Source organism: Falco biarmicus, chromosome 3 (genome assembly GCF_023638135.1).
Source record: "Falco biarmicus isolate bFalBia1 chromosome 3, bFalBia1.pri, whole genome shotgun sequence".
Classification (NCBI taxonomy): domain Eukaryota; kingdom Metazoa; phylum Chordata; class Aves; order Falconiformes; family Falconidae; genus Falco; species Falco biarmicus.
In genome coordinates this window covers 55,990,270-56,016,486 of record NC_079290.1, presented here as the reverse complement: position 1 = coordinate 56,016,486, position 26,217 = coordinate 55,990,270, and the positions used below count along the sequence as shown (strand labels likewise).

Below are 26,217 nucleotides of genomic sequence, written 5' to 3'. Positions count from 1 at the left end.
GTACTTTTAATTCACTCTGATAAGCAATCTTTCTCTAACCGTTAATTTTCTGTTCTGAATGGCCTTCAGTATGAAAGATTGATTATCTAGAGATGCTTAGCTGCTTTCCTCCCCAGAGTTGCTTTCTTTCTGTGTATGTAGATCTAAGGAAGCTCAAAAATGCAACACTTGATTTATTTTTAGCTTCCTTGAAGGTATGATCTAAGTGTAACTTTGTACATAAGGATGTAATTTCTTGTGCTGATCTGTTCTGCAGTTGTAGATCCATTAGGTGTTGATAATGTAGTAGGTGTGACCTTGAAACGTATGGTGAAGGTTATGTGCTGCAGTGTATGGTGGTAGTACTGGCTGCTGAATGGGTCCCACATGCCTCATGAGTTGAAAAGTGGATTATGAGATAGCCATGTGCCCTCTGCAGCAAGAGTTCATGCTGAAAAGTGTCAGCTGCAGCAAGTATAACTCGCGTAGCTGAATTCTGGTGCTCTAACACAGCTGTTAGTAAACAGTCCAGGTACTGAATAGCAGAGGCATATACTGGCAGCTGTTCTTTGGCCGGCCAACAAATGGGAAGAAAATTATTCTTCTCGAGAAAAGAATGAAAAAACGGTGCAAGTTATGTTGAACTCACATTTATATGTATATCCAGAATTGAGGAACATATATAAAAAGGGAAGGTTCAAACCTCCTTTATCCTCCCTGGTTTTCTTTCTTTTTTGTTCATGTCCTTGCTTTTATATATTTACGCTAAATCAGAAAAGGAGAAGGGGGTATGGGAAATATAGATTACTGTCTTTAAAAAAAAAAAAACCACCCACAAAAACCCAAAGTCTTGTATTATAATATGGGTTTAGTACTGGGAATATATGTTGTAATAAACAATATACTACTTTCTCCATATTTTTCAAATGCCTGTCCTATTTTAAAACTCTAATAGGGTGCTTGCGAAATTAAGTTCGAAACAGCATAATTACTGTGCTGTAGCAATACATGTACCTGTAGCATAAAGGTTACCTCTTCTTAAATCCTGGAAGTCAGTGTTTTTATATAACCTGACAGCCCACTGCTGCACAGTGGGGATCAGTGGTACTGCTGAGATCCTGAAAGCTTTTTATTTTTTTTCAATTGCCTTCTGTGTGATGTCACTGGAGCTTCATGGTCTGTGTGACTACAATAACCCTGAAACTTGAAACCTGTCCCATATATTACCAAGATTTTGTTTGCCTGCATTTTCTGTTCTAGCAATTGATTTCACCCTTTTGGAATACTCCAGCAAACAGAATAGGTGAAGCATCTTAAAACCATTCTACATAGTATAGTAAGATGTAGTAAGATGTGTTCTGGACTTGAAACAAAGCAGCTATAAACATGTAAGCTTTGTAAGAAATTTGTATTTCCAACAACTTATGTTATGTGGCATATACATTCTTTTAAAATCTGAACAGATTAACTTGAATTTTGATAGAACTTGTTAACATTTGTCTGCTAGGTCAAAATTTTAGTAATGGATTGCAAGAGAAGAGTAGAACTAGCAGATTTTTAATTTTCTGTAGCTCTTGATTTTTATTTTTATTTTACCTGCACTGAATGTATATTCATGGCAGTGATTTCTCTTAAAAAACCCAAATATCTACAGCTTGATGCTTGAAAATTTTTTTTAAGATATTGTTTAGTGAAAATAATGAAGCTTTTGGCTTTCTGTTTCCATTATATCTTGCAGAATGATGTATTTGTAACTTGATACAAAAAAATCCAAGATTTGTGTACGGATGTATAAGTTAAATTAAAAAATGCAATATTGATCTTTACAATGGGACATATATGCAAATATAGTTACTACATTTTGTTTTCTTTACAGAAACCATAGCCCATTAATGAGTTTTGGAGCCAGTTTTGTCAGTTTTTTGGTGAGTAGGTGAGAGCAGAGTATACATCTGTTGTGCTTAATGTTTGTATGTGTATGTATTTGTTCATAATGGTGGATACTCTAGCTTGTTTCTTTTTATGAAACTTAAATTTTTCAAATTTTTAGATTCTAGATACATTTAAAACAAGTCATGTTATATAAAACTTGTTTACTCATGTGGTTTAAATAGAAAGTAAAGGTTCTGTGATTCAGCTTCTCAAATGTATGAAATATTTATGTGTTCCATTAAAAGAGCCATAATAAAACCCTGTCTTAAGTGAGCAGTAGAGGTATTATTAAAATAATACTCCTAAATGCCATTTTCCTGATAGCTTTTGCTGTTGAAAACTTTTCCATCATACTGCCAAGTGAAAGTTGTTAATTTGATCTGTTGACATTGCTTCCTTTTTAAATATACAAGAGCTGAGGATATTGATTGACTAAAGAGTCACAATGAGCAGGTTAGGCCTGTTAAATGCTTTTCTTTTTTTATTGTATTAAAAATTAGAATACATTATGTAAAACCTGAGCAGGTGTATTAGAAAAAGTTTGGATCTTGCTTTTTAGACTGTCCTTATTCTGACTTTGCTGCTTAACCTTAGATCGCACCAGAAAATAACTATGACAATACTCCTTTTAAAGACAGAATTTATTATAATATGCCAAAAATAGGTAAGTTGTAAATGAAAATAATTTGAATTCTCTTTAGTGTCTGTAGACTACGCAATATGGAAAAATATATTGGTTAGGAAATCTCCTGAGGCGCATGCTTGCTTTTAAGTCAGTGGAAAGGAGAAAGGAAAGGAGGAGAATCTCTCGGGCTTGCTTATTTGAATTGATGCACTGAACCAGTGCAACATCACAGTGCAGCATCAGTGGATCTTGAAAATACTTTGCTTAGCTACTGTTCTAAACATAGCAGCAGCACTTCGTGTGCCTGTGTCATTCAGAGCTTTAGTTTAATAAAGCATCAAGAGAATAAGTTACTTGTCCTGAAATTCTTTCTAAATTGGCTCAGCAGTAGTTGGAGTCTGATGTGATTTTTTTTTTTTCTTACGTATGTAGGAATTGTGATTATTATTTTGAAAAATGCAATAGCTGTTTCTTGTTACTGACTTTGGAGGCCTGTTATTTATATGGATGAATTATATAAAAGGAGTACCTGCACAGATGCGAATCATGCCTTAACATAAGAATAGTTGAAAATTATATTACTTTTTCTTCCATTTAATATCATGTGACAGCACATTCAGTTTGACTGTATATGAAGCTTCAAGGTAAGGGTTTAGGACTTAATATGTTCTGATTTGTCCTGAAATTTTGGTAAAGCTTGTTTGGTATTTCTGTGTAGGTATGTGTACTGATGTGTGTGTGTATTAATACTTCTCTTTTTTTTTTTTGGAAAGTAAGTTTTGTCAAGTTTTTATGAAAACTTTTTACTGTCCTGTACCTTCTGTAGAAATAAAAATATTTGTGATTTTTATCATTCAAACTTGTTTGGTTTTTGGTAGAATGCCATGATGACATTTGAAGAAGAGAAAATGCAACTGGCATGTGATGACTTAAAGGCTACAGAGAAACTTTGTGAAAGTGAAGAAGCTGGAGTTATAGAAACAATCAAGAATAAAATTAAAAAGAATGTAAGAACATTATCTATAAAATTATGAATTGTGTATTGGATAAGTATTTCTGGAAACTTCCCTTCTGTCATCTTTGTATTTTGAATGGATGATTTTAGCTATGTGAAGAGCAGTTGAGATTTATAATAAATTTAGAAATTAAGTAAAATATTTTGCTTGGATTTCCTAATTATCATAAAGTACTCGGGTAATTCATCAGCAGGTTTTGTTGGTGTTGGTACTTATTTTCCTAACACTTCAAATTAGCGATGTACTAAAATCATCTCAGGAGCCTTGTAGTCTGTCTTAATTCAGGCTAACTTTAATTCATACATGCTCTAATAGTGTTCAAAAGGTGTGATGTTGAAGCTGCAGAGTGCTGTGTGCCAGGCATATTTGTTGGGAGTTTTCCTTCCTATTTTAGATTCTTTTCATTCTAAATAATGAAGGAAGCATGCAGATTGAGAACTAGTTAAAGTAGTAATACAGAAATGTCCAGTGAGTGACCTGCCTAGTGTGACATAGCAGATCTATAGCAGAAAAAGAGGCTGTTTCTCTTCACTATTTAGTTTACTTGATAACAAAGTATTGAACCTAACATACTTAACTCTGCTCTGAAGAAGCACTGTGTTTTCCCTGCCACTTGTATATACCCCTTTCTGTGCTCTTCCTAATGTCTTTTAGTTGCATGTCTGATGCATTTAGGAATAATTAAGTGAAATGTAAATCTGTTCTCTAGTATATGTGTAAGATTTCCGTATTTATTAAGTAAGATCTTGCTTGATGATCTGTGAGAGAAATTTTAGCATAGTTTTGCACTTCAAAATGCTGAGTTAATTTAGTAGCAATACTACTACTTGTATTTAATTCTGGATTGTGTAACTTGCCAGATTTAGACTAGTATTATGTATTATCTTTGTTAATATTTTTCTGTGCTTTGTGTTTGTATAATCTAAACAGGTTGATGGACGAAAATCCACCCTATCCATGATAGATCGTCTACAAAGACAAATAATTGTAGCAGACTGTCAAGTATACTTGGCTGTGCTCTCATTTGTAAAACAAGAGTTATCAGGTATACTGTTGCTGTAATATTTAGATACATTTTTTGCGTTGTAGCTTTTTAATAAAACTTGATCATAAGGTGGCAATATGACTATCAGTAAAGGTGATTGTTTCATAAGAGCGAGCACAGTTCCATTTGAAACATTCCAAGATTAGTACACTTGCAGAGGTTATACCTTTGTGTAGGTAGTAGTATCATAAAATGAGTTTGATTGCTACAGGTTACAGCTTCCTGTTTTTTTCATATCAATAATCCTATTCAACTGATTCTCTTTAGCTAGGTTGGCATTCTTTACATGTCCCATAGAGGCATTTGAGGAGTTGGTACGAAGACGGGTAGCATTTGTATGCTTTGTGTGTCCTGCAAGATAAGAGGCTTTTAAGTCCAAGCCACTGGGAAAATCCTAATGTCCCATATACATTATGTTCATGACAACTCAAGGAGGTGACTAACTTCCAGTGAAAGTAATTTTAAATGAAGTGTGTTGAAGATGGAGCTACTAAATAAGTTCTTATTCTCTGGTCACCGGAGCGTGTCCTTGCATTCCAAAGAGGTTAATCCTGTTGTGTTGAATACAGACCTCCTTGTCTCGGCTGCAAAGCTGTTTCTAATGTTCTCTTGCATTCCTTGATCTCTTGCGTAATCTTAAAACATGCCTTCATCCATTTCATTCATAGAAAATATGATCAAGGTTGTATACAAAGTGAGCGCATTCCTAGGCTCTTACCAAATCAGTGAAGACCAAGAGATGGCAGTCAGACTAGCTTGTCAGTGAAAACCCTGCTGCCAGCTGGAAGGAACCAGGGAAATAACATTCAGATTATTTAAAATAACACTTAAGACCTTCAGTCAAGGACATAATGCTTTTTGTGATCTGCAGACTTTATTTCTTCCAGGCTGTGGCATCAAGAATATGTTTGGCTCTAGCTAGCAAGAATTCAGGGGATATTTCTGTCTGCTGTGTGTGTAGTGCTGCGGGGAGGTTTTCTTAAAATTTTTGATGCAGTTCTAGGTTTTCGCTTGTGGGGGTTTTCCTCCCCGCCCCCTTTCCCTGCAAGCTTTTATTGAGGATGGTGTCTGTTTCCTTTCTCTCTTGTCTCAGAGAACTGCAGTGCTCTGCTACCCACTTCAGAACATGCATTGTATTTGGGTTAGCCTACTGAGTGAAAAATACACCTGAAATCTGTAGTTAATATTCCAGGTGGTTAAATGCCACTTCAGTGACTGCTAGTTGCTGAACTATTGCATCTATTGTTTCAGTTTATTATCTTCCTGATTATGTATAAACATCTTTCTTTTATATTGTGTTTCTGTACAGAAATAGTAACCAGATTATTGAAAGGAGTAATTTAAAAAAAAAAAAAAAAAAAGGCTTTCTCCAGAGGCAGACAAATATTTCTAATCAGTGGATGAGTAAAAAATGTCTTGTGTTTTTCTTCCTGGAACAGTTTGACAAGAAGCATATGATGACATGCAAGCTGCTTTCTCATATGCCTCACACATTTTAGATCTTATTTTCCACCCTCGTGGATGTATTACAAATTATAAATTTATACAAATCATAAAATTAGCAACACAGCAACTTATATTAGCTTCCCACAGCAATATTGAACTACCTTTTCTTGATATTTACCACTGCTGTTGTGGATCTGCCTACTTTCAGAAGTTCATGGGGGAAATCAGCTCAGTGATTGGGCTTGATTTAATTTTTATGTTTAAAAAGTCAAAGTCATTTTGATTTGTTAGATTGTTTTATCTTAGTGTATTGAATCTATTAGGGTTATGCTGTTAGTGAACTGTTAAATGAGAGCACACTGATGGAAGTAAAGCCTAAAACTATACTTTTTTCCCACATTGTATCCTTTCGATTTGATGCACGCATCAGAACACATTAGTTAGCTATTAGCAGAAACACTATCTGTAGGATAAGTAAAATGTGGGTTTTTCCTTATTAGTCTGCTGCATCGCTGTGCATTGTTGTATAAACATTCATCTTGTGGTGAATGAACCACGTAACTTTTAAAATATTCTGTGCAGCCAAAAAGTGACCTAATTGCTTAAAACTGAAGTAATGTTAGTTTTGTAGTGCAGCTGAATCATGGTAGAGGTTTACTTTTTTTATTATAACACTTTAATGTGGAGGTCAAGATAGAGGATTAATTTTTTAGTACTTTAATTTCATGTTGACAGAACCCTTCTGTCAAAACTGAGAATACAAATTCTACAGTCTTTCTCAGTGCATTTTCTTAAGACTATCAGATAGCTCCATCCCCTCTTCATACAACAAGAATCCAAAAAGAGGTAATCTAGTCTATGATGGTACTTTGCCTAGATGATTTTTTTGTTGTTGTTGTAATTGGAAGGATTTTGTTGAAGATTCAAAGGCTTATGAAAAATGGTTTGCTATTAAAAGCATTTTGCTTTTCTTTGACACTCTGCACCTGTTGTGATCTAATTTTGGCATCAGTTAAAACACTGATCTCTGCAAATTTGTTGATACCTGTTTAGGACACTACTGCTGTAACCATGCTTTTATTTTCTCTCATTTTAGTTAACTCCTTTTGTCAATGCAGTTCCTAACTCTCAGAGCTCCTATCAGAGACACAAGTGCTGGTGTCTGCTTTTACAGTTAATATGTACAAGTAAATTCAGTGTTGTTTTCTGTTTACCACTTACCATTATCCAAGGATGTGCCATAATCAAGATGTGTGGCTGTGTGAATAGGGAAGTAGGACATCTTCATCTTTTGGTGTATTGTGCCTTTCTTTACCCCCTGTAGCGAGGGTAATGAGACTGAGAATTGCCTCATTTTCAACTGAGAATGCCCCAAACCAGATTTTTAGGGAAATGTAGGTACCCAGCTTGCATTTGAAATTGAGAAATTTAGGCAACTGAAAAATGTTTTAAAGCCATAACATTTATTCATTCTTCTTTTTTTTCCTATGATTTTTTTTTCTTTACTTGTAAGGTGCTGTGTTTGTATGAGGGGCAGGGAAATTACGGTGTTGAAAACCTTATTATATAACCCAAAGGAAGGAGCTTCGGTATTTTCCCATCAACTGTCTTTTAACGTTATTTGTGCTTAAGAGATGTAATCTCTTCCTAGAGCTTTGCTTCTCTCTGTCAGGCAGCCATTTCATCTCTATTCTGTAGTGGAGCAGAATCCAGCATTGAGTTTTTTCATTTCTCTATTTCTTTCTGACAGTTGAATTGCTAGACAGTTGAATTGCTACACAGCTGAAGGGAAGTCCCTTTGTATTGCATGCTGTTTTAAAGTCTGTGGTTGAAAAGCGTTTAAGTTTGTAGTGCCCAGTATAACAGAACTCTTTGAGAGGATAGTAGCTATTACAGAATCCTTTATAGAACAAATTAATGCAAATAGAGCATCCTAGGATTTGTGAAATAGCATTCGCTACTTAGTATGTTCTACTTCTGAAATATGTCCTTGAAACGCTTTTTTCCTTGATTTTTAGCATACATAAAAGGTGGGTGGATACTCCGAAAAGCCTGGAAAATTTACAATAAGTGCTATATGGACATTAATACACTTCAGGAAATATATCAGAAGAAAACAACTCAGGAATCCTTGACTTCTGATGCTGCAAATGATAATCATATTGCTGCAGAAGGTGTAACGGAGGATTCGCTAAACAGACTGAAAGGTGCTGTTAGCTTTGGATATGGACTTTTTCATCTTTGCATATCCATGGTGCCCCCAAACCTGCTCAAAATCATCAACCTGCTGGGTTTTCCTGGAGACCGCCTACAGGGGCTTTCTTCACTGATGTATGCAAGTGAAAGTAAGGACATGAAGGCCCCTTTAGCTACGTGAGTAGCTATATTGAAATGCTTTGGTAGATAATTTAATACTAAAAATAAGTAACTGGAAAAAAGTCAAAACCAAAAAGTCATGTTGCTTTAAAGGAAACAACAGCAGGTAAAATAAACTTGTAGTTTGTTGTTTAACATGCCATGTTTTAGTAAATTCATCACTTCGGAGTGTATGAGGTATCTCTGCTGTTAGTTATTTACATGTATTCGAGGTTTGCTCTTCACTGTATTCTTCAGTACCTGTTATTGTGATGTCTATTAATTTATATGCCAGCAGAATAAATAAAAGCACTCCTTGAAGGCTGAGTAGATTTACCTGAGTTATAGTCTCTGGTATAGAGAGCATACCGTGTTGTATGAGTCATTGATCTCACTTAGCTGTTTATCCTTACTAACAGCCAAATATCTCTTCCTGTGTATTTTTAGTTTTAGCATCTGAGTAAAATGAGTCTTTTTGGAAGAGTATTTTTTGTGTAGCCTTTTCCCCAAGCCTTTGTACTGCATTCAGGTGGTCTTATGAGGCGAAGGGTTAGCCAGACCTAATTTAAACTGCCTTCATAAATGGGTTTATTATCCCATTATCTCCAAATCAGTGCGTTTATTACTGGACCTACTGCAGGTACCATCAGATGTCATTTTTGAAACATTGACAGGAGAGCTAAAGTCTCTTCTGTTTGAGGAGAAGAATCAGATTTCTGATGGGTTAAGAAAGGTTAAGATTAAGTGTTCCTGTTGATTTGGGGTTTTTCTCCTTTCTGGGGAAGAAAAATGGTATTTTTGGAGGTGTTTCCTCCTTCAAATGGTCTTGGAAATCTTTGTGCTCTGCCTTTGTTTCCAGGAGTGATGCAGGTCATATAGATGTCTGTTCTCCTGAACACTGGATGTGTTTCTTTTTGATACTGATTTCAAGTGTGTCTGCTGATGTGTGTTTAGTTTTGTTTTTTGGGTCATCCCTCTGTCATATTGTGTGTCATGTCCTGTGTGTCGTCAGTCGTCCCCGTCCCTCCCCGCAATGAACAATTTGTTTTCAGAGTCTTCCTGTCGGGTTTTTATTTTCTGAAATCTAGAGTTCTAAAGGCCGAACTGCTTTGATGCTTTGAGCTTGATTGTTACCTTACCTTTGGGTCATGTGCACTGAATTGTACGTTCAGGTGCAGTTTAGGAGTACGTTGCTGTATAGCAATAGCATTGTTGTTTGTTTTAAAGCCAGGTTGTTTAAGAAAAGATTAATATCTTTCTTTGTCTGTCAGAGTAATTTAAAAAACTTGCCTGTGTAGGATGTTATCCTTCAGTCTCTGTTTACGAGCTGTAATCCTTTTTACTCTTATGTTTCTTTTAGATTAGCTCTTTTGTGGTACCACACAGTTGTTCGTCCCTTTTTTGCCCTTGATGGCAGCGATAACAAGGCAGGATTGAAAGAGGCAAAAGAAATTCTTGCAAAAAAAGAATCTGCTTATCCAAATTCTTCTCTGTTTATGTTCTTCAAGGGAAGGATACAGCGATTAGAGGTATTGCATGTTTTCTTCCTTTTGACAGATTTCTCTTCCCCACCTTTTGTTATTTTATGTTTTTCTGATGTGAATAAACTGTGCAAGCTTCAGCAAATTGTGAGTGAGAATATAGTTACATGGGAAGATAAGAAGAAAGGATTAACTCCTTCCCAGTTTCAAGTTCAGGACAAATCTGCTCATCCACTACTTCTATCTGAATTAATGGCACTTGGAAATTCTTTTTCAGTTACTTGATACATTTGTAACTCTATGCTAAAAGGAAGTGCTTTTGGCCACTCACGAGTTTCTTGTGGTATAAATAGCTATTTCAGTTTTGCTTGTCAAGCTAAAATCTGAGTGTTATCTGCTGAGTACATAGCATTTATCTTCCTCTTTTCATTTTATATATTATTCATATACAGCTAATTCTCTGCAATGATTTCCCTCAAATAACTGCTTTTGCTTTTAAGAGGTCAAACCAGGATGTTTTCTGTTGCTAAGGGTGAGCTCTGACCCAAGCAGAAATGTATTCACTGAAAATGTGTTTGTGAATGCTGTTGCAGAGTGTTATTCAAACACTGCAGCAGCTTCATGAGTTTTGGCTGAGTACTTCTTTAAGAATCTCTGATAATACAAGATGGTGGCGAGTACTTGAAACTATTCAACTCCTACCTGCTGCTTTCATCAGACCAGAATATTTCCAGAGCAATTAGATTAACAAGAAAATCCAACACAAAAGCACAAACCCAGAATGTTCAAACTCTTCATCTCAGCATCATAATGAAAAGAGCTAATCCAGATTTTAATATTTGGTGGTTGCTGTTTGCTAGCATTTGCAATTACCTCTCAAATACAGCTTAATATTTTAAGGGAAGTAGCAACAATAATAGAACAAAGCCACAGGCTTCAGTGGCCTATTAGATTTTGCAGGTATATTCTTGCATGGGCTTTGGATGTTGTTTCTCTCTTTTTTTTTTTTTTTTTTTACTGTCTTTCTGAAAGAAGAGTGCATTTGGGGAATTCCACTGGCACAGGCAAGCTGTCAGTCTTTGAGAAGTACTGCTGTTTTCCAAGTAGGAAAGATTTTAATGGTCTTTGTTCAAGTATATGCACATTCCATTCTTACGGTAAAAATCAGATTTGCTAGGAATAGCTGCACAATGAATGCAAGTGCAGTTAAAAAGGTAAATATGTTGACTACCAGAATGTCATCCCCCCCCACGTTTAGTGTAATGAAGAATAAAATTCAACTGCTTTCTTCTGACTTGCAGGGCAAGCTAGGACAAAAGCGTAAACATAAGTTGTCAATAAACAGTATATGTTCCTATGTGTAAACACAGAGGATAGGTTTGGGATGAATGTCAGTTTTGTGTAGTCAGTCCATTTCTGGAGTACCATTATGTTTCAAAGGAGAGTTCTTAACACGTTGTCTTGTAGTATTTGTGCATTAAAAGATGTCGTATATAGATACCGAAGTTTAACTCCAAGTGAAATAGTTTGTGTGCGAGACAGTGTGGCCATATTAACAAAGTTAGTTAGCTTAGGCAGGCAAAATCCTGTGTGTTATGCTGCGTAGCTGGAACTTTAGTCAGCAGAAAGCTTATTGATTACTAACAGGAATTACAATGTTCCTTTGCTATTCAGGTATTTGTTTGCATGAACCTTTTTCCATTCAGCAGCCTCTTTCCCCTGCCGTCATTGCTTTAAGTGGTACCATATCACTGAGGCTTTGCTGTGTCTAAATGCTTTGGTTAAATGTGTCTGGCTCTTCTGTAGACTCTTATGGATTTACAGGCTTCATTTATTCAAATGTTGTTGGCATCATAGTAAAGGCAGATATGTGACTGGTGTGCAGAAATCCAGTGCAGCTCCCCATGCCACTGCCACTACACTTGTGGTTACATGTCTCAAATCCGGGCATGGGTCTTAGAGCGTCCGTTGTCCGTTCTGAACCAGAAGTGCATACGTACTCTATGACTCAACATATTAATTTATAATCTAAATGTCAACCTCATCTCCAAGGTGGGTGAGGAGAGCACTTGCAAAGTCTGGGGAATGTTTAAATGGTCTTCCTTGAAATTGTTAATACACAGGTAAGTTTAAATTCCTTCCACCAGACATGAGAATATTATTTTCAGATGGTTTAATGAAATTGGGAAGTCGTGCTTTAACCTATATCCACTTAAAAGGGTACCTTGTGCTGAAGCTTATAGATTTTATAGTCTTCAATGTCTTATCTTCTAACAGTTCTGTGATAACATTTAATTGTACATAGATGAAAGGCAGCTTAGACATTGTTACACAGAAGAGCTTGTGGAAGTTCGGATCAGTAATGGTCAGTGTAGGTTTTGTATTGGAGCCTACTAGCACTCAGTCCATTGGATTTCTTTTATAGCCTTTGTTCCTGCATATGTTTTGGGTATGTTTCAGCTGAGCTGATGGTATATTCAGCTTCTGTTAGCAAGTCTGCATACACCTGTATGCTATGTGTGTATGGTTTTTTTCTATGGAGAAAAGAAACATTAAGAAGCATAATTCAGCCATGGACACTAGAGGAAGGGGAACACTTCAAAAGACAGAAGCAGTTAATGCAAGACTGGACAGTGAGACACAGATCTGACAAAAGAGAAAATTGCCAAGGAGATGGTAGTTGAGGAGAAAGGAAGATTTCATAGTGACAGTGCTGTGAAAGGCAAATGAAGAACATGTAACTGCATAATGCTTCGTGCACCAAAAAGCATGTATGAGTATTAGTCAATAAAAGCCTTAACAGACTGGTTTTCTAAGTGGCAGCCTTAACAGGTACTCTAAATGTGGACCAAATTATTTTTCAACTTTTTTCCCAGATTCACATTTTTTTGAGAAATGAAGTCTGAAAGTGTTTGGAGACTATTGAAATGAATGAGTTAGGGGAAAGGAGAGGAGGATGATCTGGGAAAGCTGGAACGAAAGTGCACCAGAAAGTTAAAGATTGCACTGGTAGGCTGATCAAACGTGCCCCCCCTCCTCCCCCAAAGAGGTGGTTAAGAGACTGCGTGTTGAAAGTAGTGGTTTTCCTGACTTCTGTTTAATTCACTTGGCTGTTTTTATGGGCATAGCTATTGCTGTGCTTGACTTAGGATTGTGTGGTACATATTCCAGCCTCGCAGGTACTTCTATGTGAATGTCTATTTCTATCTTTGAAATACTTTCCACTAAAGCTGGTAATGATGTTTCAAGTAAGTTGAAGCTACTAAACCCAAGTGAGAATAATGTTTTATACTCATGCCTAAAGGGTACTTAAAAAATATAATCAGTATAGTAGCTGCTGAAACCCACTGGTCTGAAACCCAGTCTAGTAATTATGTTAGTTAATAACAATTTACTTTGAAACTGTTACTTAAAGTGTTGGAGTGTGGTATCATGGCCAGTAGTGAAAGGTAGGCACAGTCGTAGCATGGTAGAAGGTAGAGTAAAAGGTGGTGGTCTAAATCTTAGATATTTCTGCTTTTCAGCTTGCAATTTTGCTTTCTCTTTTTTCTGGTTTTCCTAATCAGTAACACTTTTTAAAAAATTCCACCTGCTTTTTTAAATAGTACAAATCACCCCACTTAGAAATAGTTAAATAGATAGCTTCATATGGAGAGTGGTAAGGGTATAAAGCCAAAATAGTGTTTGACAAAATTGTGAACTGGGCAGGGTTGCTTCTCTTTTGGAATGGAGAGCGGACTCTGGGTATGTATACATAAATGACAAGAAATCTCTGGGGCTGGGACAAAAACTTAAGGCTTGATCTATAGAGTTCAGTTGGTATAGGTGCATGTTAAGAGTGAAGGAAAAAGTACCAAATACTCCAGCTGACAGGCAAAGCAGGTGTGCTACAGTGTGTTTGATGTGCGGGCTGGTGAAAATATGCAGTGTTATTGCAGGCTTAAATGTAATACTTACAAGTACTCTTGCTTTTTTAGTTACCTTTTGTAGACATCTTGGTATCAGTGGTATCCTTATTTAGAGGTGGGAGGGTATGGCATGCAAAAGTAGCCTGAGGGCAAGAGTAGTAATAAGCATTGAAAAGTCTTAAATGAATTTTCTGGAATGAAGTCATAATAATGTCTTAAGAAATTTTCAGGGCTTGCATAATGTCAAGGTTTATTTTTCAGGAGGTCTGTTGGTTCCTCTAGTTACTTGTTCTAGGCTATAAAATACAGAAACCTAGTTTTAATATGTTTTGATTTTGTGGCATGTCTAGGGAAAATTGGTGGCAGGGGGTATTAAGGAATAGAAAATACAGGCTTTGAAATTCCGCTACAGTGTCCTCCAGTGTAAATTGTCCCCTTTTAGATATTGTTTGCTGTGTTCCTCTTAATTACGAGCATGATGACTCAAAAGCTTTACAAATTCATGGTGCTGATCAAGAATAGAGAGGTCCTGGGAGAGGGAAAGTGTCCTGAGATTTCAGAAGAGCTCTGCAGAGGTGCGTTGGCTCAGGAAACTGCCTTAGCTCAGGAAGCTCTGTAGATGCATAGTCGGTGAATCACTGTGTCTTTGTTTTTAATCTGAAGTCAAGAAATGTAAGATTGTGATTTTCGCATTAGCTTCAATAATCTTCTTCATGGTTATGTAGGTCTGTATAGTAAACACTTTATGAATTAATCTTTTTTTGTGTCTTTGTATTGTGTCCAAGAGAGACATGAGTGATGCCTGTTGAAGGAATTACAAGTGTGTGTGTGTATATATTTTTTTGAAATCTCAAAAACATCAATTTCAGGTGACAGCCATGAAGTAACACTTGCAGACTCTTGGGACTTGATAGTTTGTTTCTTCTTTGAAAGAGTAAATGGATAATAATTTATTTTAAGAGTTAACGCTAAGAGTAGAAAATCATGTTTTAGCATGTTGTCGCAATCCCTGGACATGATTGAAACTACAATTATTAAGGAATGTCTCAGAAACATACTTTACTGAACTTAGTGCTTAAACTTAAGGCAGATATTAAAACGTTTGAGAGATCTAGACAATTAGAGAAATGGATTATAGAAGATTGACTATTCACCTAACTGATCTTGTGTATTGCTAGGTGGTCAGTATTTCATGTGGGGCCCCAGGCTGGTGTATGGCATTGCAGGCAGTGATGTAATTGCCATTAGTCATTGCGTGGAATAACATGTCCTACAAATAAGTGATTTATATTTTCATATTGTTTTTAGGTTTTTAGAAGGCAAAGTATCTTCACAGAGGACTAAATATTTAGATCTTTTTTTTTTTTGCGTTTTCCTCAGAAAATCGGTTTACTGCATTTCTAAACTTCCTAGCTCAAAGATAAAGTTCTAAGCTGATGTTACCTGATTTTATTTTTTCTGTAAGACTGGGCTCATTGCTTTCTAGGAAGTCATGTTGGGGTGACGCAGCATCAGCTGAGTAATGTGTAGTATAGAGAATGTGCTGCTTCAAAAGTAAACAAGGTGTATGTTGCTGGAGGCTCCCTGGTAACTTTAAGGGCAAATACAACTCCCCTGTCTTTCTGTGTAGTATATGCTTCTGCTATGCCAACAAGCATCTTAGTCTAATTGCTGTTCTATTTTCTAAGTGTACAGTGTTTATATTGGTACAGCAGTGGATCCCTTTGCTGGCATTTGCGCTGTCTTGATGCAATATATATGATTTACAGATCAATTGTTACTTAGCAAGTGAAAGTTCTCCCTGGTGAGACAAGAAAGATCTAACAAAATCAGTTTAGAGCGCTGTGTGGTTTTAAGATACAACGCTGCAGATTTCTGCAGGATTTTTTTAATTCAGTTACGGTTGCGTAGATGACAGATTTGCGTTTACAAGGGTTTCTTTTACTTAAAGATTCTTCTGTTGTATCAACGCAATTGTATGTGAAAATAAATATAGGAACACTAATGAAGTGGGTATAGGTCATATTGGGATATATAGTGTGTCTGTATAAAACTAATTAAATGTTGATTTGCATCCCCCTCTTTGTGATGAGTGTTACGGAGAAGTCCCATGCTAGACTGCAGAAACTGGTAATTAAGGTAGTCAAAAGAGCTATCGTTCAAGTTTTTATAAAACAGTCAGCCTCTTTTTGCTAAGCTGTTGGTAATGAGTTTATTAAAATGGTTTTTTTTCCTCATATGTCTTCTTTCATGTCATGCAGCATTTATGAATTCTCTATCAACTTAAAAGTTTAAATTTTGCTTAAAGTTGTTACTGAGGGATGTGGAAGAAGGTGAAATAGTTAAAAATAAAATTAAATATTAAAGATATCTTTATTGTGCATAAAGTTAAACTTTATTGGCAGATACTAAAAATAAGACTTTTAAAGGTGGAATGGTCATTAAGAGTAGAAATGAGATTATTCAAAAGCTTACTGCACAAACACAATTAATTTAGGTTAGGACTTAATAGAAAATAGAAGGAATGCAGCCAGTGATTTTTAAGGTTGAGAGAGATTCTGAACTGGCTGTAAGTTATTGCTGATCATTACTACGTTATTAAACTCCTCTACTATCCCCTTCCCTCCCTTTTTGAACTGGTGTCCTACATTTCTCTTTTAATATGACTTTTAGAGTGCAAGTTTCTTACCATATGTTTTTAATTTTTACTCTTGTACATGGTAGAACTGATTGTTAATACTTTACAAAGCAAATGCTTTGCATTGTCTGGAGTTTCATTTAAATATTGAGTTGCTTTGTATTGGTGATTTTTACTTTCCTTGCCTCTTATAGGTCAGCTTTTCTTTTGTGTTTCGTATCATGAATATGAAATACATGGAAAAAAGTCCACCATGGGACCTCTTTAAGATGCTTGTTTGTTGTCGTAAATAAAGGCGTTCTCATAATTTGCCCATATTTCCATTCAGAAGTGATCAGGTCAAGAAAGCTGGGAGGAAAGAAGCTGGCCAAAGGAATTGCAATATAGAGCTGGTATATTGAATTAGTATTAGCTCTTCTTCAAACGGTTAGCTTTATGGTGGATTTTAGCTCATTTAAAATAATCTGGAGTCTGAAATGAATTTTGAGGTTTTCCTCTCGGTGGGATGTTGTGCCTCCTTCATCTAATGAAACCAGAGGTGCAATCTGTAAGACACTTCATTTATATTTTTTTTTAACCATATAGTTATTTTAAATACCTGTTAACAAAAGTCTGAATGTTCTCTTTATCGAAATCAAATTATCCAAAAAAATACAGATTTCGGGCATCTGAATATTTTTTTTTTTTTTCTTCTCTCACATTTCTTAGTGTCAAATCAATAGTGCCTTGACCTCATTTCATACCGCTTTGGAACTTGCAACAGACCAAAGGGAGATTCAACATGTCTGCTTATACGAAATAGGTAAGTTGGATATGTTTAATCTATAAATAGCTCACTTTCAAGTTTAGACTAGCAACTTCAGTGAACAAAGTGTGTTGTGTTTGGTTTTTTTAAATTAGGATTTTAAAAAAGGGTTTAGAATACTAGCCTTTTGTCTTGGATGGGCTATGGTGATAATCCTGTTGTCTTGTTTGGGCAAGTAGAATTCAACAGGTTTTTGTTTTATGCAGATATAAGGTGATACAAAATCAGAGAGCAGACTGCAGAATCAAGGGCAAACTGTTCACCTACAGAATATTATTAAAAATGAGGAATTAATTAATCTGAATTTGTCTGTGGAATCACCATTTCTGTGCCAAAACCTAATAGGTCTGTTTCACAGTTTGCAGGACCTATATCTATGAGTCGCGATATAGGCTGTATGTTCTTAATTTGCGTACGAGCCTTTATATTGGAGAAGATACTTTGCGTCAAGCTTTAAATGTGACTCCTTAAGGGATCTTGTCACAGTGGGGAAGAATAAGGGAGAAAGTAGTACCTTTGTAAGTTTCAGCCTCTGACAAAAATATGGTATTATTTAAAAATAATAAAAAAAGAGCTTTTAGTGTCTGTATAGATTTGTTGTTGGTTTGAAGTAGATTCATTATTTTGTATGGATTCTTATAATTCAACATTTCCCAGTGAATTTAAATCAGGCTTTAAATGTATGTCATCAATTTGTTTTATTTTTAAGTTTTCCAGTTACTGTTGTTAAACTAGCTCCAGCTCTCATAACAGACTCTGTTTCAGTAATGTTGACACCAAATTTGAATTACCGTGCTTTCTCTGAAGTTAAATTAGTCTTGCTTTTAGGTTGGTGCAGCATGATAGAGATGAATTTCAAAGATGCGTTTGAATCCTTTGAAAGGCTTAAAAATGAATCCAGGTGGTCCCAGTGCTACTATGCTTATTTAACGGCAGGTGAGTATATTCACTGTATTAGATAAATGATAAATCGGTGATGTGGTAAGGTTTTGGCACTGTTTTGGTTTTGGAAACTTAGTAGTGTACATAGTGCCTTCCACACTGCCTGCCGCTTATGCAGCTTTATGCCAGAGTTCACTTAGATAATTTCCTTTGTTTATATAATGTACACTTGCATGTGTGCACACGTACATGAATGTTCCCCTCCTGCACCCAATGTGTTCTGATTGCCTGTGTAGTGACAGGTCATATAATAGTGTATTGCAACGATTAAATAAATAAATCCTTAGAGGTTGGGTGATAGTAGTTCCTTTAATGGGTATGAAAAAGAAGTATTGACTTGTTAATGATCACAGAGGTTACTTGGGAGAGTTGGAGTTTGCATGTTTTGTCAAATCCCTGGTCTGGATCCTTTCTGGAAGTGAGTGTGTTTTTTGCTGTGACTGTATGGTATCTAATCTTAATTCTTCCTGTTTCATATCCCAGTAGTGTTAACACATTTTTGTTTCTGTGTTGTTACAGTGTGTCAAGGAGCCACTGGTGATGTCGGTGGTGCTCAGAATGTGTTTAAGGAAGTTCAGAAGCTTTTCAAAAGAAAAAACAATCAGATTGAACAATTTTCAGTGAAAAAGGTTTGGTTTAGCTCAGGCTGACTTGTTTCAGTACAATAATTACACTTGGTAATTTTATTGAATTCTTTACCAATATTTATTTTTGAAGGATGTATCTGTTTTCTGCTGTGTATAAGAATTTCTGCTGTGTATAAGAATTAGTGGGATGGATTCAGATGGGAAAACAATAGCGTCATGTCTTGTAAGAACCTAGCAAAGGAAATGTGAATTAGCTGTTTGCTTTACAACTACAGTAATTGTTAAAGATAAAAATACATTATATTGTAGTTGCTTTAGTAATTTTCCTTCTAGCTTAGCCTTTTTTTACTACTTTTTATCTTGTCTTGTTTGTCAAAGCCTTAGTTGTTTTGAAAGCTAGGAGTTGTCCAGGAAATATCTCCCACTGATGATCTTGCAGATGTTACCATTTCAGCATCCAGTCAGTGTGTACTTGGGATTGTGAAATACAGTAAAACAAATCAGACTGCATACAAGGAAGCATTGGTTGTGGTCAATATATAAGCCTTTAAATTAATTGAAAGATTTTGCTTTTTAGTCTTAACATCTTTAAGCTCAGTTACTGTTGACTTTATTTTCATAAAATTGTTGGATGCTTTCATGAAACAGTTAGAATTGCTGTTCGTGGTATAACTTGTGAATAATACTGTGTTCCCTATAAAGGGATCAATGACAGATCTCCCCTCTTTCTCCCCACCTTGCAGGCAGATAGATTTAGAAAACAAATGCCGACCAAAGAGCTCTGTGTCCTGGCATCCATTGAAGTATTGTACTTATGGAAAGCCCTTCCAAACTGTTCCCTCTCAAACTTACAGCATATGAGCCAAGGTACAATATTATTCTTTATTTGTTTACTTTTGTAAATGAGGTGTGTAATTTTCTTCTGTTGCACAGAGTAGCTGATTGTTGTAGCATGAAAATTTAAACTTACGTGCATGTGTCATAGCAAAGCAGTTTGAGTAACAAAAAAAATATGACCCATTAAGATTCAGCTTAATGCTTTATTTTTACCATTTTTCTAGGTTTTTGGAAGTTTAACTGCCTGCTATGTATGGTCGCTTTTTAACCAGTTACGTTTGCCCATTGTTTAAAACGAAATACTAGCATGATAGTTACTGTCCAAAGTCACTAAGCAGAATTTAACTCATTTAAACCTAGCTACAAAATAATAAAAAATAAAATAAACCTAGCAGTTCGTTTCTGGATGTCGGCTCTCTTCTAAGAGGCTATATGTAGCTTGTGAGGTCATCTATCATACAAAGGTTCTGTTTATCTTGGCCAGTGGGACCATCTTAGAGGTGAAAGGAGCATTTTATAGTTGCCTCTTTCTTAGACTCCAGATGTCTTTGGATGTATGTCACATGAAGTTTATTTTAGCAGTGTTTATCTTGTTTTCAGGACATCCAAGTGATCAGTCTTGTTTGCATTCTGCAAACAATTTCAAGTTGGTTTATTTTCTAAATTAGCAGGTAATAAAAAATGTCTGCCACTGAGATACTTCCCTTTTTCTGTAATTGTGAAATTTTGGGGACTACGCAATTTTTATGTTAAGCTAGAAAACCACCAGTCTTTAACTTGAGAGTTAGGACTGGTTGTGGGATTTTGTTCTGGTTTTATTTTAAGATAATTTGTCTATTTAAATTGTGTGTTGATAGCGGGTTACATTCACATCCTTAGTTTTCTAGTCCCAAAGATAATGCTGAAGACTTTAAAATTAGATTTACTTTATGTAAAAATAAATTTTGGGAATTTTTTGTCTGTCATTTACCTTCAGAACAATAAGCTTTAGAGGTTGTAAAGAGTATGTAGTCCTGGTACATTCAGAAGCTGTGATCTTCCTTGTATAAGCTTCTAATCAGTGGTTCATGTTTCATTGTGAAATAGCAGTATAGACTGAAATTCAGAGATAGACTTTTTCTAGGTATGACACAGACAGATGTGTCTGCATTAGTGATCCCTGGTTTAAAATTTTCTGCATGAGTGTTATTGCTGTGCCTTATGTGTATTTCAAGAATGATGAGATGGTAGAGGATTTAGTTTTATATGTATTCGCTTCCTCTTCTCTTGAACACTTGGAGTGTAATTTGCTGGGGTAAGTTTCCAGACTTCCTCAGGGCTGGAAGTTGACTTACAGCAATTAATTTGTATCCACATGTATCTCTGTAAGTAAAATGCCAAGTAAATTGAGACTTGCAGTACAAGTGAGAGTTGACAGCCTCATGTGTTGTGTAACATCCAAATTCTTCATGCAGCCTACTCTTAGTTATTCATAGGCGGCTTATTTGGGTTGTGGATTAACTGTGTTCTGAATGCAGAGCTAGTTAAGATCTGGCAGGGTTTAGGAGATGAGGCAGAATGTGAAGTTAAAGGAGCTGCTGCTCCAGGTGCAGCAGTTCAACTCCTTCTGAAGCAACAAAAAGCCCTGCAGGTCTCCCTGTGCCCTGGCCTTCCTGGAGGGGACCATGCAGGCAGGTGCAAATGGCTCGTCATGGAACTGGCCTTGATTGGACAGAGCTGGTGCTAATGAGTTTGATCAAAATGGAGCCTGATAAATCTAGAGACAGTTATGTGCATTGTGATTCAGGTCTTTCTGGAATCAGAGCACCTGTCAATTTAGGCACAGTCTGTCCCTGGATTGTGGGCCAGCTAAGGTCTGGCAAATAAGCTTTATCCTCTCAGCACTGAGAACCGTGATGCCAAAATACCCTAGTCTGGGTTAAGTCCAGGACAGATTTTTGTTTGTCTGTGACTTGGCTTCAGTTCAGAACAATCAGCTTTGTCTGAACTACTTGCCCTGTGCTCCTTGTAACTTGGACTATATATTTTTCTTTCAGTATCTGGGACAAACCAGTTTCCCATAACAGCAGGAGGTGGTGATTATTTCTTAACTTTACCTTTTAGTGTGTATTTCAAAGACCAGTAGAGGAATGGATTCTCCTCTCCTCGTGAGAAGAATGCACCAACTGCCTTTGACTTCAGCCCATTCATTCCTGTTAGGAATTGTTCTCATGAGTGACACATTACTTGATGAGGTTCACATAAAATGGGTTGTATTTAAAAGAAACCAAATTACTTCGATTTATATTAATGTTCCTAGCATCTCCTTTTTCTGGTTAAATTTAATCATCAAACTAAAAGTCACCATAGACCACAGTTCTTTTATAAGGAAGGATTTCAATCCACCTTGTTTGTTTACTGGAATCTTTTCATTAAGCTTGTCAGGATGTGGATGATTCATCGGCTGTTGGTTTGAGGAATTTGCTTCTTGGTGCCATACACAAATGCTTAGGGAATTCTGAAGATGCTGTTCAGGTAAGTTGTTAAATGATAATTTACACCAGTAATCCTATTGTATGAATTATTCTGTTGAACAGTAAGTATTGTTGAGTAAGAGTGTTAAGCAAGCCATTAGTTTTCAGTGCTATTTATCATTCTGTTTTGTTAATTCCAACAGAGTATGTCAGGTTCTTTTCAAATCTTCTGGTTTAGCGTGTCTTCATTATGTTCTAGGTAATTGGCTCTGTTGAATGAACATGGCAGCTAAAGTGGCTTGTAGCAGCAAGAGTTAAGGGGAAGCTGGGAAGATGAACGGGCAAGTTCTTGCTCTGCTGGATTTACTTTGTCCAACAAAGAAAATTCAACTTTCTAAAAAAAACCAAAACTCTGAGACTGACCTTTCGAAAGCATAGATTTGCTGCTTCACCTCCAGACCTATTAGATACTGAGAGGTTTGTTTATCAAAGAATAATTTTGCCACTTTTGCCACTGCTCCAGGATTTAATCTGTAGGCACAACTTTATTTTTCACCTCCCTCAAACAGAATCCAGTTCTGTTCCAATAAGGAACAAGGGAGCTGATGCTGGCTTTACATCTTTTTTTCCCTTTTTCTTTTTTTTTTTTGGTCTTTTCTCAAGCATATCTTAAGTAATCTGTGTACTTCATCTCTGATGTTAAGATCTAATACGTTTTTCAATATGAAGTTGGAAAACTCTTGAAATGGTCAACATATTTACTTGGTAAAAAATCCAAACAAGTAATTTTGCCTTGATACAGTAGTTTTGGTAAAAATGGCTAGGTCCTAGCTTAAGGAATCTCTACCAATGGAAACTGTTAATGTATTCTCATTTTAGCTGTGGGCTGATTTCTAGTGCTTAATGTTGAATTGTACTTCTGGATTTTTTTGAAGTATCAAACCATCAATTTTGATGTATTACTGCAGTCTTTTCTTTTTTTGTCTTTAATTTTCATAGTTCTTCCAGCGAGCTGCTAAAGATGAAATGTGTCGTCAAAACAACTTATACGTCCAGCCATATGCTTGCTATGAACTTGGCTGTCTTTTGTTAGACAATCCAGAGGTAATAGCATAGCCTATTTTTAAACTCTTAAAATTAAGGTGGGGAGTCAAAATACCACTATACAAACAATGGATCAAAGTTTATAGGTGATAATAATGTATGTTAAGTTTTAAAAATTCGGTTTATACCTGCTGTAAAGTAAGTTACTACTTTGTTGTTTTTTTTTTTAAACCAAGACATACAATGTGTGTTAGGCGACAGTCTGAATTTTTCAATACCGGGAGCTGTAAGGACATTCTGAGGAGCTTAGATAACACTGCAATGGCTTGTTTTGTTGTTACTGGGTTTTATTTTTACATAAAAACCAGAGCCTGAGTCTTGGATTCTTCAGGGCCGTTGTTACCTTCCTGATCATTAGTGGTGTCTTTCTCTAGCAGTACAATGAACATGCCTGCAAACCTACAGGAAGCAGTAAAGCAAGAATTTTGATGAGTGTAGCACCACATTGTTTTGATTATTATTTAATACTTTACTGCAGAAAGCACCAGAGACTTGACTTTTCACCTCTCTGATTGTGCCATGATGCGCATTTTCTCATGTGCCTTATAGAAACAGCAGATGGAAATACTGGGGTATGGCAATACTTCTGTTACTCCTCCAGACGCAAAGCCTTCTCTCCCTCTTCACCTCCCTTAGTGTTCCTGCTGCTGGTGGCAGCAGAGGCGTGCCAAGAATGCCTTGGGTAGGTAGGGATTTGTTGTCTGCAGGTGGTACTTAGTGTGGTGAATGCCCAGGATCCTTATGTATTTGATTTCCTCTTGGATGCTATTCAAGCTCAAAGTTTACCTGTATTTATCCTCTCCAAATAGAAATTGATGCCTTCCTAAAATAGCTCCCATGTTTTTGGGATCAAACTTTTATTTGGAATGATACGGTGTTTTTCAGAAGTCTTTACTTTGGGATTATTTATCCCCATGCTTTAAGACTGGTGTTTTCCTAATCTTGCACATCATTGCGTTTTGGGAACCTAGCTGGACTGAGGGCACACATACGATCATACAGTTTCATTGTAGGGGATGTATAAGTAAAGTGATTTCAGTCATTTAAATTCTGTTAAAGCTGCTTCTGTTGGTGTTTTGGCTTTCACTCTGACTAGTGAAGTTTTTGTTACTGAGGATGAAGATGAAAATAAACCACCTGGCTTTCAGACTGTCCGCATGGCTTGGTTGATGATACTTTTGATTGTTCAGGTCTTTGTATGTGCCCTGCCTCCTAGGGAGCCTAGAGAATCTTAAACTAGGGCAACTTCTGCACCACTCTTGGTGCTGTTTCCCTCCTCAGACATGTAATACCACTACTTGGAGTTTATGCCACATTGCGTGGTGCTTCCTGAATTAGATTGCAAGGTAGGGGAAGCGGTTACAGGGTAATGACTTGAACCTCCACATCACTGGGTGTTGTGTAGAAAGTAGTTGGGCTGATAGTATACCGTATTCTTAAGATTCTGTTTTCAGTTGGTTTTGATCTTGTCAGATTTAATAATCTGAGCTGAACCTTCCCCTTAAAGAGGGAAGCAAAGGAAAATCTTTCAAGAGAAATTATTATTGTGACAAAGGACAAAACTAGAAAACACTTTTAAAAATAATTGTTTTTTGAAAACCCTGCTGCCCTGTGACTTGGAACTGGGCCTTGAAGCCTGGTAGGGAGGTTTGAGTCCATGTTCCTGCTGCCTTTTTTCCATGTTCATATTTACATTTCATTATGTCACGTGTCTCTTAACTTTGCTACCCACTACGCCTTTTTGTAATCTGAAGATTTTGAGAATGTGGGAGCAGTCTTTCCTTCCTCCCTGCTGCTTTAAATGTAGTATGTGCACACGGTAACTGAATGTGGTTAGTGTTGGATGTTTGAGGACTGAGCAAGCCTCAGCTTGCGGCTGTACTGAGAAGCTGTGGTAGTGCTTAGTACATTAAAGACATGCAGGAAGCTCCCTGTCCTGGCACTTGGGCAATGGGGAGGTAAATGATGTTTGACTTGAATAAAGGGGGATGGGATAGGGAAAAGCAAGAGCTAAAATTCCAGGTGAGTGGATGCTGTTTTATAGAAAATTCCATTTCCTAGCTGAGGTGTCATGCGAGAGCTCTGTAATTGTTAAGAAAGAAAAGGGAACAGGATTTTACAAATCACATCTGCCTGAGAGGCTGAGCATGCTGGAGACCTGAGTAACAGATACGGATATGAATATGCATTTTAGTATAAAACCCCCCATGCTGTTACTAAATTTACTTTGCTTTGACATTATTCACCATTATGTGTTTGGTTTACCATGTCATCTGAATCATCTTTGTTGTTTTAAACTTAATTCTAATCAAGTTCTTCAGGATTTGAATATGGTTATGTCAAGAAGTTTACAGGTTGTTTTTTTTTGTTGTAGAATTCTTAGACACTGAATGTAACTTAACCAATATAAATACATATATTCATATTTTTCTGTCTTATCAGGCAGTTGATTATTTATTTGTAAGGCTTAAAATAAAAAGGTACTGCATGATAAAAAAAAAACATGAGCTTTTTGGTAGTAAATATTAATCTGCAAATACATATATTTTCCTTAAGGGTTTGAAATTGAGATTTCTGAAACAACTTTTAATGTTTAAAATCTAGTAACTTACTTTGTAGATAAATGGCTTGAACTTCTGGTAAGAAACAAAAATTACTCAATTAGTCATTTATCTGTAGCTTCATTTCTTTCCTCATGGATTGTAGCTCACCATCACCAATAGCAATGTGCATTTAAAGCAGTAATTTCTCCTTTTCTGTAGAAGACAAGAAATACATAATACTGCATTTTTTTAGGTGCCTCATTAGTATTTCTAGTTTGCTAATTTGAAAGGGTTTTGTCTGTTGGATACCTTGTTTTCAAGATAAAGATGCTATTCTGGACTGACCAGGCCATATGTTTAGATACTCTCTGCAATGTCTGCAATGCATTTCTAATGCAATATTTGTCTTTTTGTAGACTGTGCCAAGAGGCAAAACCTTACTTCTCCAAGCCAAGGTAAAAACTAAGATACTTTCAGATTTATCTTTCAGATGAGGGCATTTGAGAGGTTGTGGTTTTGGG

The 26,217-nt window shown here is 36.3% G+C and overlaps 1 protein-coding gene across 1 annotated transcript in view; it reads left to right on the top strand.

Annotated features, from left to right (window-relative positions):
* Positions 1–26,217, top strand: part of TTC39C (tetratricopeptide repeat domain 39C) — a 37,587-nt gene that overhangs the window by 8,153 nt on the left and 3,217 nt on the right. The window contains exons 2-13 of the mRNA XM_056333588.1: positions 1,856–1,904; positions 3,415–3,543; positions 4,483–4,597; positions 8,062–8,416; positions 9,759–9,927; positions 17,134–17,227; positions 18,059–18,166; positions 18,692–18,801; positions 19,503–19,626; positions 22,013–22,110; positions 23,049–23,153; positions 26,113–26,151. Of these exons, the coding sequence (XP_056189563.1) occupies positions 1,856–1,904; positions 3,415–3,543; positions 4,483–4,597; positions 8,062–8,416; positions 9,759–9,927; positions 17,134–17,227; positions 18,059–18,166; positions 18,692–18,801; positions 19,503–19,626; positions 22,013–22,110; positions 23,049–23,153; positions 26,113–26,151 (1,495 nt within the window). The remainder of the gene's footprint in view (positions 1–1,855; positions 1,905–3,414; positions 3,544–4,482; positions 4,598–8,061; positions 8,417–9,758; positions 9,928–17,133; positions 17,228–18,058; positions 18,167–18,691; positions 18,802–19,502; positions 19,627–22,012; positions 22,111–23,048; positions 23,154–26,112; positions 26,152–26,217) is intronic.